General features: G+C 42.8%; 2 protein-coding genes across 3 annotated transcripts; one reads left to right on the forward strand and one right to left on the reverse strand.

Annotated features, from left to right (window-relative positions):
* Positions 1 to 1,459: 1,459 nt before the first annotated feature.
* On the reverse strand, positions 1,460 to 4,563 carry kbtbd13b (kelch repeat and BTB domain containing 13b). 2 transcript variants are annotated; one of them, XM_031867789.1, is made up of 2 exons: positions 2,951 to 4,563; positions 1,460 to 1,982 (listed from the first exon to the last, which is right to left on the reverse strand). In XM_031867789.1, exon 1 carries the CDS (start codon positions 4,549 to 4,551, stop codon positions 2,977 to 2,979), a length of 1,575 nt encoding a protein of 524 aa, XP_031723649.1. In that variant the 5' UTR covers positions 4,552 to 4,563; the 3' UTR covers positions 1,460 to 1,982; positions 2,951 to 2,976. The 2 variants fall into 2 exon arrangements, with proteins under 2 accessions (XP_031723649.1, XP_031723641.1); XM_031867781.1 differs by having other exon boundaries at positions 1,460 to 2,004.
* Positions 4,564 to 7,082: 2,519 nt separating this feature from the next.
* Positions 7,083 to 11,454, forward strand: LOC116394588 (serine/threonine-protein kinase pim-3-like). The gene is made up of 6 exons (XM_031867801.1): positions 7,083 to 7,513; positions 7,972 to 8,081; positions 8,905 to 8,955; positions 9,198 to 9,561; positions 9,808 to 9,984; positions 10,104 to 11,454. Exons 1-6 carry the CDS (start codon positions 7,441 to 7,443, stop codon positions 10,256 to 10,258), a joined length of 930 nt encoding a protein of 309 aa, XP_031723661.1. The 5' UTR covers positions 7,083 to 7,440; the 3' UTR covers positions 10,259 to 11,454.
* The last annotated feature ends 351 nt before the right edge of the window (positions 11,455 to 11,805 follow it).

Genomic DNA, 11,805 nt, shown 5'->3' on the forward strand with positions numbered 1-11,805 from the left:
ATCCTCTAAAACATGAAAAAAGGTATAATTCGCGGGCACCTCTTGTCACTGATGAGACGGGTACCAATGATGTTCTGAGCTAATAATAATTGGATAATATGGTACAAAAAAACAATAGCATTGCTATTTACTTTTGATAAATTAAGTACTTTTTATTGCCAATATGTTTTTTTTTTTTTACTGAAGTTTAATTTTGAATGCAGGAATTTAACTTGTACTTGCGACTTTTTTAGTCGCAAGTACAAGGTAAAAGGTCTGAATAGTTTTTCCAATAGATTTGAATATATATTAATACAATCGGTTTATACATTAATAAATGGGTTGAACTGCTGCTTCAGATTTTAGGACACAATGAACAAAAAGTCATGTAAAATATCTGCTTAATTTGAAAACCAAGATTATTTTAAAGGGTTTGAACCGCTCGTGTATCTTAACTTAAATTGTTCATAATTGGAATTTGTTAAATACAAATTATTGTATTTTACTTAATTTATTAACAAGGGACTTTTCAAGTGAAGATGTTTTTAAAGGGTTTGTTTTTTGTCTTGTGAAATGAAAGGACACATGAAGGGATGTTTGGTATTTTTTAGGGGTAAATAAAGATTGAATAAGATAAAGATTGAATAAGATTGTTTCACAGTGACGAGGGAATGCCTGAGATATCATGAGGACAACCCCGAGGTCAACGGCACCACGGCAACAATGACATCACTTCAGACCCTGTGTGTGTGTGTGTGTGTAAAGGCTGTTTTTAGACTGACCTAGTTCCTCTGCAGTGCTCGTTGGATAAAAACACACCGCGTGTAAACAGAGATCACAGAGCGCATGTCACCTCGCTGACCTGCAGTCAAAACAACTTTACTCTCTGTGCCTGTTTGTCAGCCAATCACAACGTTCTTTAAAGCTGTTATCTGACAGCCAGGAAAAATAAAGGAAGAAGAGCAAAACATCACCCTCACTTCCTGTTTTGAGACTGGACACGAAGAATCTCTGTGTTTTAGAGGTGTGAGGGGACCTTTGTAGACCTCGCGTACATGGTCTCCTCACAACATTATCAAGACCAACAGTCTGTTCATGTGAGGCTGAATTAACAGTATTTAGCGAGGGATTAACTGTTCACATCAACCTCTTGGTTGTAATTCAGAGTGGGAGGACTCTTGACAGCAGTTTAAACACACTGGAGGCAAAATGTCTCCAATAATAACACCAGTGGTAGAAAGTTACTCTCCTAAAGTAACTAGTTACTAAAGCTGTCAGATCAATGTAGTGAATTAAAAAGTATATTTACCTCTGAGATGTCCTGGAGTCGAGTACAAGTACCTCAAAACTGTACTTAAGTGCAGTACTTGACTCAATGTACTTACCACTAGGGAAAATATGGAGCCAATACAAACAACAATACAAATAATAATAATCACAATAATAAGAAACTTTATTTACAAAACAAAGTGCTTTACATGGGTGAACAGGGATTAAAACACAGGAGTGCAATTTGGCAAATAAAATAATACAAAAACAATAAAAGGGAATAAAATACACAACAATAATAAAACAGATAAGACATGCTGCGCATAAAACAATGTGGTGGCATTATTAAGAATCTGTTTTTTAAAGATAAGTTTTGATTTAAAAAATGATTCTGCAGCCTCAGATCCTCAGAGACCTTTGATTTTTTTGACAAACAGATCATCTAAAGTGAGTTTTAACTGTGAAAGGCAGCGAAGCGGACAGCTCCCATCATGCGGTCGGACTGATGACCTGATTAATGTCCACAGAGAGAAGCTCATCCATCACTGATTTGGAGCTCTGCTTCCTGGCTTCGGTCCCAGACTCAAGCTCGCAGGTTGTGGAGGGCATCGAGTGTCCCGGCCTGACCTCGGCCCCTCGCAGCCAGCTGCCCCGCCCGGCTGCCCGTGGTGCCTGGCTCTGCCTGTCGTTAACCTCCATCATCATCGCCGCTCAGTGCCAACAGGAAACCGAGGCTGGATGCAGGAAACAGAAGCTCTGTGTGAGGACAAACACTGCAGTTCACATGGAGCCAGCAGCACTGAGAGACACTCCGACTGTGTGAGACGATCAGATTGACGTTATTAAACAGATCCTGATGATTATGGAAGACTTAAAGTCATACAAATACTCTCATAAAGTCTGTTGTGTCTCTTAAAACCCCCTTTAAATTACTTCTTTTATATAAATGACAGCTTTATACATTACATTTAATGTTTTAGATGGACAAAATATCATTTGGCTTTTTAACTGGCCATAATGTAAAATATCAACAAAACTACAAAGAGACAAAAACAACTACAGACAACAAAATAGCGACAAAAATAGCAAAACAATTACAAAGTGACATAAAACAAAAACATATAGAAACAAAATAACCACAACAAAGAGGCCAGACAACTATAAATGATGTGTGTCTTGCTCCTATATGTAGGAGAGGTGATGGGGCCCTTTGCATGTCTGTGCCCAGGGCCCCATTGTCTCATAATCCACCCTTGTATCTTTACTCCTCCCAACTGTTACTACGTCCAAACTGTACGTCCAACCAATCACAGGGTCACTCAGCTCAGAGGTAAGTAGTATCTGGCCAACAGAGACGCATGTGGCTGAGTGTAAACCAAAACGTGTCACAATGCATCTGGCTTTTGTCCGAATACGAGACACTTGAAATAACAAGAGTTAACAGGGTCTCTGTTGTGTCCACATCTCTTTCCCAATCATTTTGTATTACTCTAACTTAAACCCAGCCTTACCCTGAACCCAGACCCTGAAGTGAAGCACTACAAGAAACACTATTCGCAGGAGAACAAAACCTCTTATTTATTTTTGCCACCGTGTTCCCATGATCTCAGAAAACACATTATTACCGCAAAGAGAAATTATGGACATTTAGCAGAGAGCTGTAGAAAATGCATGTCTTAGTGTAAGAAGATATCGACAGTACAATAAATCCCAGAGCAAGTGGAACCGTTACTGCAGCATGAGAGCATCGGGCAGCCGGAGCAGAAACGTCCACACGGATCCACTTCTGGGGAAACCTTTCATCTGCCGTCGGGGCTTCCAGGTTTTACCATCGACGGCGAACTCCTGAGTCTCGCTCCTGTTGAGCGTGAGCACCGAGTCGCCTCTCACCACCGCCGTGAACAGCGAACCTTTGCTGTTGGCGAAGTGTCCGGGCAGAGACGACCACTGGCCCGAGTTCAGATTATAACAGTCCATGAGGCATCTCAGGAAGTCGTCCGACGGCCCGTTTCTCACCACGTACAGGTCGTCCCTGTGGCCGACCATGCAGTGGCCGTAGCTCTGGCGCCTGATCAGCATGGTAACCAGCCGCCACTCGTCCGACCCTGAGACGTATTCGTAGATCTCCGTGGTCTCCATCGGCTTCCATAAACACACAAATATCCTGCCCATGGTTTTGGTGCACGCCGCTCCCGCCGCCGGTCGAGGTAAGTGAGCGGCAAACCCCCACCTCCCGGTCTCTACATCGTACGTTTCCACAGATGACATCAACGTCCGCTCGTACTCTCCTCCGATGGCGTAAAGACGTCCGTCTACGCCCACGAGGCTGAGGTTGTATCGCAGCTGTGCCGGACTGGAGATCCGGCTCCAGCTGTTGTTTTCGACGCTGTAGCAGAAACAAGACACTGCGACTTGTTTGTGAAGTGCATGAACTCCCCCGACGATGTAAAGTCTGTTGTCTAAAACGGTCACTCCGGCCATGGAGGTGCTGGCCTCTGGCGGAAGATCTGTCAATACTTTCCAACTGTTACCGGTTTCATCCAGGTAGCAGACCGTCCTGGAGGCGGCGTGCACCGTTTCATCCACGCCGCAGGTCACATGAGCGCCCACAGCCACGAAAGTCCTCGGGGTCAAAGACTCCACGTAGGAGATCAGCTCTGGCGTCAAGGATTTCTGAACCTCCATCTCCAGGTCGGCGTACATGTCTCGGATGAACAGCGCGGCGGCGTGGTACAGATCCATGAGGCCAAACGTCGCAGCGGTGTGATACATCAGCAAACAGTTGTCCGAATCAATGAGATCCATGAGATGCTTGGCGAGCGGCGCCACCTGCAAGAAAGCGGCACATTCGATGGCCTCGACAATGTCGTCGCCGTCCAGGTCGGGAATCTCACCTCGCAACACCGCCAAGGCGATGAGGAAACCTCGAGCGTGCAGAGACTTGAGGTGGATCTCTTCCTGCCGACACTCCTTCATCCCGGAACGATACAGAGCTCGGAAATAGCCGCAGCTCTGAACGAGAAGCGTCTTCTCCTCGGAGAAGTGAGTGTCTCCGACTACGATAGTTAGCTTAGCCGAGGAGCAACATGGCAGATATCTTTCATCTTCACCGTCACAGGTGCTGCCGTCCTCGGCTGACATTGCAATTCTCTGACGGTGACGCTCCGTGGAAATGAAACCAGAAGCTGAAGTGTCGCCAAAAGTCCTGGAGAGAAGTGACTTGGTACAAAGCTGCTTCACTCTCTGTTCTTTCACAGCGTTCTGAAATAGATGCAGATAAAAATAGAAGAGAACAAATGACATGAGTCACATTTCATGTCGTGGGCAACATGTGAACACATGGTCGGTGATATCTGCTGCTGCACACTCAACCAAAACACCAGAATGCATTTCATCACTTAAATGTGGTGGTATCGAGTCATGACTTCAGTTTCTGTTTGATTCGTGTTGGAAGAGAGTTTGCTTTTACCAAAATACAACGGAAGTGTAGAGAACTTTTAAGCATCAAAATAAAAATAAAAATCTCCTTTAAGAAACAATATCCACGACTTTATTGTGAACTTTTCTCACTGGAACTACTTTTTGTATTAGATCGTCCCAATGAAAACGATCTTTACAGTAGCCTATTGGTCAAGACCAGAGGACACTGAGGTCTCAGTATTCTGTATATGTAAAATGTGGGCATTTAGCAATCTACAATTAAAAAATGAACACATGGCAAATTCCCATTTTTTTAAGTCTCCATATATTTAAAGACAACTACCTTTTTCCCGAAATTGTAGTTCTTGTAGGAAGGGATTTGAAAAGACATTCAGACGTTCATGTTGGGAAATAAAACTTGCAGAAAAACTAAACTCTAACACTAAATACAATTTCAAAAAGTCCAATACTGTTACATTTGGGGAATATGTACTGAACATTTCTATAAGATGGTACGCAGTCATGACTAAGTGAATGAAGTTGGATCATACCAACATATGTCACTGTCTTAAGATACACAAGATAGTGAATAAAAATGTCAACAATCATCATGAAGTTAGATCAAAACCAGTGAATTTGCTCATTTGCCTTCTAGCGGAGAGTTAGATAAGATTATTGATACCACTCTTGTGTCTGGAATATAAATGTAAGGGTCCAACAGCCTGTTAGCGTAGCTTAGCATAATGAATGTAAACAAGGGTGAACAGCTAGCCTGTGGATTTTGATACCTTTGGCGAGAGCCAGGCTAGATGTTTCCCCCTGTCTCTAGAGAGGGGTATCGATCTTCTCCTCTGACTCTCCGCCAGAAAGCAAATTTCCTAAAAATGTCTACTAACTACTATTTCTTTAAGGTGCAGCACTTAAATGAGTTGAAGGGTCAGCAATCGTGACAAATTCAACATATAAACACCAGATTAGAACAAATAAAACGATACAATGTAGTGTGTAAAGCCGTAAAAGTCAACTGTGAAAAACACTCAAAGAAATTAGACTGTCTTAAGCGGCTTCAGGGCCAGTGAGTGAACAGCGATGTGATTAAAAGGATGTCCAACTCTGTGAGAGGCTTTGAGCTCAGATCAGCTTGAAAAACAACAGCATCTCTTTGTTTGCGTCTTCACATCTGTTTTCTGTCCGTGAGTATCTTTACATTCATTTACAGTGAAGTGGAGGAGGGGCTGACCTACATTTGGGCTCTGTTGGCCAATAATACACCAGGTCATGTGACCCAGCCACTGCCTCCTCAGCTCAACACTCTTCCACCGGGGGAGTAAATCATAAGAGCAAAGACAAATGCACTGTAATGCTGCAAGGTGTTGTTCACGCCAAGCAGAAATACAACATATTATGTGGGAAAAAGGGGGTGTAAATAAGTAATTTAATTTAATACTATTTTATCTGTCCACTATCTGCTCAGCAGCAGACAAACAGACACAGTCAGAGACTACCTGGTGAACATAATGGAGTTCTTAGCAGCTAGTGGTGGAGACCAAAAAAGGAGCTAAAAGCGAGAGAATATTGGACTTCCACTTATCAGGCGACACAAAGACTCCAGGTGTATAATCCTGTTACTCTGTAATTGCTGGATGTGGAAATAAGCAACTGTTTGCTGACAAGTTCAACATATACGCTTAAAAGGTGATAATATGTTCATGTTGTGGTCCGAATTTGTTTCAGCTGCCTCCAAGTTGCCACCCCAGTTACTGCAGGATTAGCTATCAGAATGAGCTCATATGGAGTTGGAAAATTATCATAATTGGTGAACTTTATGGAGCTTTTAGACTCTGAAGAGACCAAAAGCAGAGTTACAAGATAGAAAATATTAGTATCATGTGACACAAACACACAAAAAATGTATTCAGGTCTTATGAAAACGCAAGAAACTGTTTATTCATGTGTAGAAATATGAACAGTATTTGTAGCATAAATAGATTTTGAGTCGAAAAGGACAGAATAATAATAAGAGAGAGTATGCAGGAGAACATGAGTGATAACACAGACAACTACACATTTTACTCTGTCTTGTGCATGTGACTGTGGTGTTTTGGAAAGGCATTCTGGGAAATGTAGGAAACACTGCAGATGAGGGCAACGGGTTCACCAGAATGTAAACAATGAGAATTTGTCACATAAATATATGTATGTTACTAAATTAACTATTTATAATAATTATCAGATATTTATATTATTGACATTATTGTTCTTGTATATCAAATACTTTAAAATATTCTTTTACATAAGATGTTTGTGATTATTTTGAAGCATGGACCGCAGCACTGCCGAAGCGACCCCTCTCTGAATCCCTGCGACTTGTCCTACTACGTAAAAATAGTCCTCCTACTTAGTCATTGGCTTAAGGTTGAATTTTCACGTGACTGACTTTTAAATTCGCCACGAGCCGATACTACTCGTCACATCACTGCATATCCACGTGTTAAGTTTGTTCATGAAGCGGAAGGTTCTGTGGGTTTTAGTCCAACGTTCAGCCATGGCGGAGGGATCTGTCTGATCTTTGTAAATAGTGGTGGTGGCCAGTGGCGCGCTTTCTGTGTGTATGCTGTTTCTGTCTAACTGGTCTCTACCGGATTACCGATGGATATTTGACGTGTAACCGGCTCATTTTGCCCCTGAAGAAGACGCTGATACTTTGCTGCTATCTGGGGAGTTAATACGCTAATATTTTCATTATTATTTTTGGGAGAAGCCACGAGCAGCATGCTGCTCTCTAAGCTGGGCTCCTTCTCTCACATCTCGTCCGGCATGGATGTGCCGGCGAAGCTGCATCAAGGTAACGGTCCTAACTGACTAAAAAAAACACCTTAAATTCAAAATATGTTCAAATTAACTCAGCAGATGTCTTCCGGGCATCACGTGTTCACATCGTAGATGTTAAAACCAGATTACATTTGGTAGTTTTACAGAGTAAATCACTATTTTAATTTTAAATTCACACATTTTTGAACCCAGGCTGGATGTGTGCTTCAGTGTGACCTTAAAATTAAAACAGTCTGGGGCCATTTTGAAAGCCAGGTGTTGTGGCCAATTATGTGTAATTATCTCGTTATACGAACTCTAACTCGTTATAACACGGTATATGTTTGTTAAAACTTAAATCTCACAGTTTACATCGTTTAAATTGGAGATGATGCCGACAGTCCGCCATTTTTAAACGACACAAAACAACGTGGGTCATCTGAGGACTTTTGGCTCTGTGTGTATATAACCTCTTTCTTTGTCTTTTTTTAGTCAAAGCGGAGAAGCAGCCGTTTGAGAAGCTGTACCGACTGGGCTCGGTGCTCGGCAGCGGGGGGTTCGGCACCGTCTACTCGGCCATGCGCCTCTCCGACGGGCTGCCTGTAAGAAGAGCGCGGAGAACCGCTTTGTTTTGGTCTCTCAGCACACATGGCCGCTGCTGGGCGAGCACGCGTCAAGTTACACACACTGCAGGCAGCTGGGCTTCCGGTGTATGCCTTCAAAATAAAAGCATCACTAAAGTATTAAAACAAATATTAGTAAAAGTTATTTTAGTTGTAAATTGACTAAAACTAAAACATCTTCAGATTATCCCAGCTGTTGTACCCAACAACATATATAATTTACATATATTAGTATTTTCCCATAGTTCACCTTCTTATTTCCCTTTATACATATTCATTGATGTTTGCATTACTTAATTTAATTTTCTCTTAATATATTTAATATTCAGAACCAAAAGGTAAAGTCTTTCGTGTGAAAACCAACCGGGCATTATGGTTTGACTTTGTGCTTTTATTTGGAAGGCAGTGACTATTCCACTTGACTTCCGGATTCAATCGTGTAACTTGACGGTCCCGGGTCTGCCTGGCATGTGGTCTTTGTTTTCACAAAGAAACGTGGTCTGTGAAGCTTAAACATCCACTTATATTGAAAATCAATCCTGTTACTGTGCTTTATTCTCTTTGAGGAAACTGAAATAGTTACACGACTGATAATATTTTTATACAATTACCCAAAACTGGTGAGGAAATGCTTTTTAATTCAATATTAAAGAAAGACAAAGAGCTTTATGTAACTGCTAACAGTCAGATGTTTGTACTCTGGCTGTTTATGTGTTTTTACAGATAACCATCGTCTATCCTCTTATACTGTATGTTACAGCTGTATGGAGTCGGTGTGTTGATGGTGTTTGTTTACATGCAGGTTGCGGTGAAGCACGTGTGCAGAGACAGAGTGACCGAGTGGGGCTCTCTGGTGAGACTATACATGAGATATAACTGTTTTATAACAACTTCCTCTCAGTGTAATTACCACTTCAGCTGCTATATTAGTTAATTCATCCTTTTTATTAAAGAGACTTGTGTACAAGTAAACAACAATTAACAATTAAAACGCACTATTTACAAGCACAAAAGACGAATTGGTCCCGCATTTAGTAATTACAAATATGTATTTTAATTGATGCACAGTGAGCTGATGATCCGACTCTTTCTCAGTGTGGCGCGGTGGTTCCTCTGGAGGTGGTGCTGTTGAAGAAAGTGGGCGGGGCGTTTGGCGGCGTGGTGCGTCTGTTGGGCTGGTGGGAGCAGGCGGACGGCTGGCTGATGGTGATGGAGCGTCCCGAGCCGGGTCAGGACCTGTTCGACTACATCACGGAGCGCGGCGCGCTGGACGAGGCGGCGGCGCGCGGCTTCTTCCTGCAGGTGCTGGAGGCGGTGCGTCACTGCTACGGCTGCGGCGTCGTCCACCGAGACATCAAGGACGAGAACCTGATGGTGGACCTGAGGACCGGGCAACTCAAGCTGATCGACTTCGGCTCCGGGGCCCTCCTCAAAGACGGGGCCTACACCGAGTTCGATGGTGAGTCCGATCAGCTGAGAGAATCTAAGAGCTGTGGAGATTGTTTCTGAAAATCTACAGTTTTAAAACATCGGAAAAGTTGAAGGTGTTTTGGGTCAGTGACTACCTTCCCATCATACACCAGTTTTGTAATGTCGGCAGCGTCTCCGGTAGTATGTTCCAGCATGATGATGATGATAATCTGTCACTTCCTGCTCCTCTCCGACACACACTGTACCTGTAGTGATGTAACGCTCCTCCCTCCAGGCACGCGGGTGTACAGTCCTCCGGAGTGGATCCGGTTCCGCCGGTACCACGGTCGCTCGGCCACCGTGTGGTCTCTGGGCGTGCTGCTGTACGACATGGTGTGCGGGGACATCCCCTTCGAACAGGACGAGGAGATCCTGAGAGGACGGATCTACTTCAGACGAGACATCTCCTCAGGTGAGCCGCAGCGTGACGAGATCACACGACCAGGTTTTTACATCGACGCCTGAACAACGTGTCTAAACTCAAACCAGAGATGAGTGTTCTTCATCTCCTCGTGTTTATTTTTACTTCAGAGTGCCAGCAGCTGATTGGCTGGTGTCTGAGCCAGCGGCCATCTGACCGGCCGACCCTGGAGCAGATACTCCTCCACCCGTGGGTGACGGGCAGCAACGGCGTCACGCTCCATGCCATCACATCGGACTCCTCCCCCAGCCAGCAGAGCCTCTGATTGGTCAGCGTTTGGCTGCTGGGAAGAGTTGTTGTGTTTTTTTTTTTTGTGTTTTTTTCTGTGTGCTCCACAGAGCCCCCCGCTGTTCACGGGGGACGGAGCAGCTCCTCGTAGAGACTCGACACCCGTCGGGGGTTCTGGTTCAGAGTGCCTTGAGTTTGAGAAGCTGCAGATCGGGAGTCGGTCTGTAGGCGTTGAGGGTTCGTCAGAGCTTCAGATAATAAAATACAAACCTGAAACAAATGTGGTTCAATCCCAGAAGAATCCAGTTAGTTTCCAAAGAAAATGTTCTTTTGTTTGTACAGTTTAAACAAACGAGATGTGGCGCAGTAATTCGTTTTATAGTTGGGTTTCCAGTCTTTATGCTAAGCTAAGCGGCTGCTGGTATTCTCATTTTACTCTCGGCAAGAAGGGACGAACAGGATTTCCCAAAATGTCGGAACGTTTCCTGTTCTCCGAGGAACTAAACAAGCTCCGCCCACCCGGTGATGTCATTGTTGAGATGTGCTGACGTAGCGGGACACTTGACACACACACACGCACGTAGATCTCTGTAGTCTCAGTTCTGATACCAAAACATGACTTTTTGATACTTTTACTGCATTTTTCTTCATAACAAACTGAAGTGTTGCATTTTGTTTGATTTACAAACGGGCGAGGACTTTTCCTGATTTAAACTACAGACTGAAATTGATCCAAAAATATGTTTTTTAATATCAGGAAACATCTGTTCTGGTTTTCTCTGCGCCCCTCTTCAGGTAAAGCTTTATTTTTCTACAGTGTAGGTTGATGGAGACGGTTGGTTGATTGTTTCTGTTGTTAAATGTTCTGTGTTGATACACTACGATATCTCATCACGTCTTCTCTCTGCCCTCAGTCTCTGGGTGTAAAATGCACAGTCAATGCAAATATTCAGTATTATATTTTTGAATATACTGTATGCGTTTGTTTACATTTGTATATATTTTTTTATATATATTTTGTACATTGTTATATTTCATTAGTAAAGAGACATTCCTCATCATTTGTTTATTTATTTAAGTTGAACTTTTCTAAAATGTTTTTGTTTTTTGTAATTTTTTTCCCTGAAAACGGGAATAAAATGAGAACCAGGATTCCTCAGATTCTGATTCTGTTTTCAAATCTACAATTCTGACGAAAAACAAACTTTTTTGAATAAAACTTGTGTATAAACTGATTTTCTGTGTGATGCGTTTCCTCTTTTACATAAAAATACATAATCACCTTAGATTTAAATAATTAAATCTCTAATAGAGGAGCGAAATACATGATTTTGACATTTTGCTTAAGACCGCCCTGAAACAGTTAATTTTGTGACTATTTAATTGATAATTACGTGAATATTATAGGAAGACAAAACTTCCATTGTTTCTCATTTCGAGTGTTATAGAAGTCTCAGTCTGAGTCTGAGCTGCTGTCTGATTAACTTTGGACATTCCTCTTTTTTAGCCCCGTCCCTCAGGATGCTCTGCCTTCTGAGGGGCGCTCTATGGAGAAGTGGAGGCTCCAATGTGGACCAAAGAGTT

Source organism: Anarrhichthys ocellatus, unplaced genomic scaffold (assembly GCF_004355925.1).
Source record: "Anarrhichthys ocellatus isolate YVR2014 unplaced genomic scaffold, GSC_Weel_1.0 scaffold2, whole genome shotgun sequence".
Taxonomy (NCBI): domain Eukaryota; kingdom Metazoa; phylum Chordata; class Actinopteri; order Perciformes; family Anarhichadidae; genus Anarrhichthys; species Anarrhichthys ocellatus.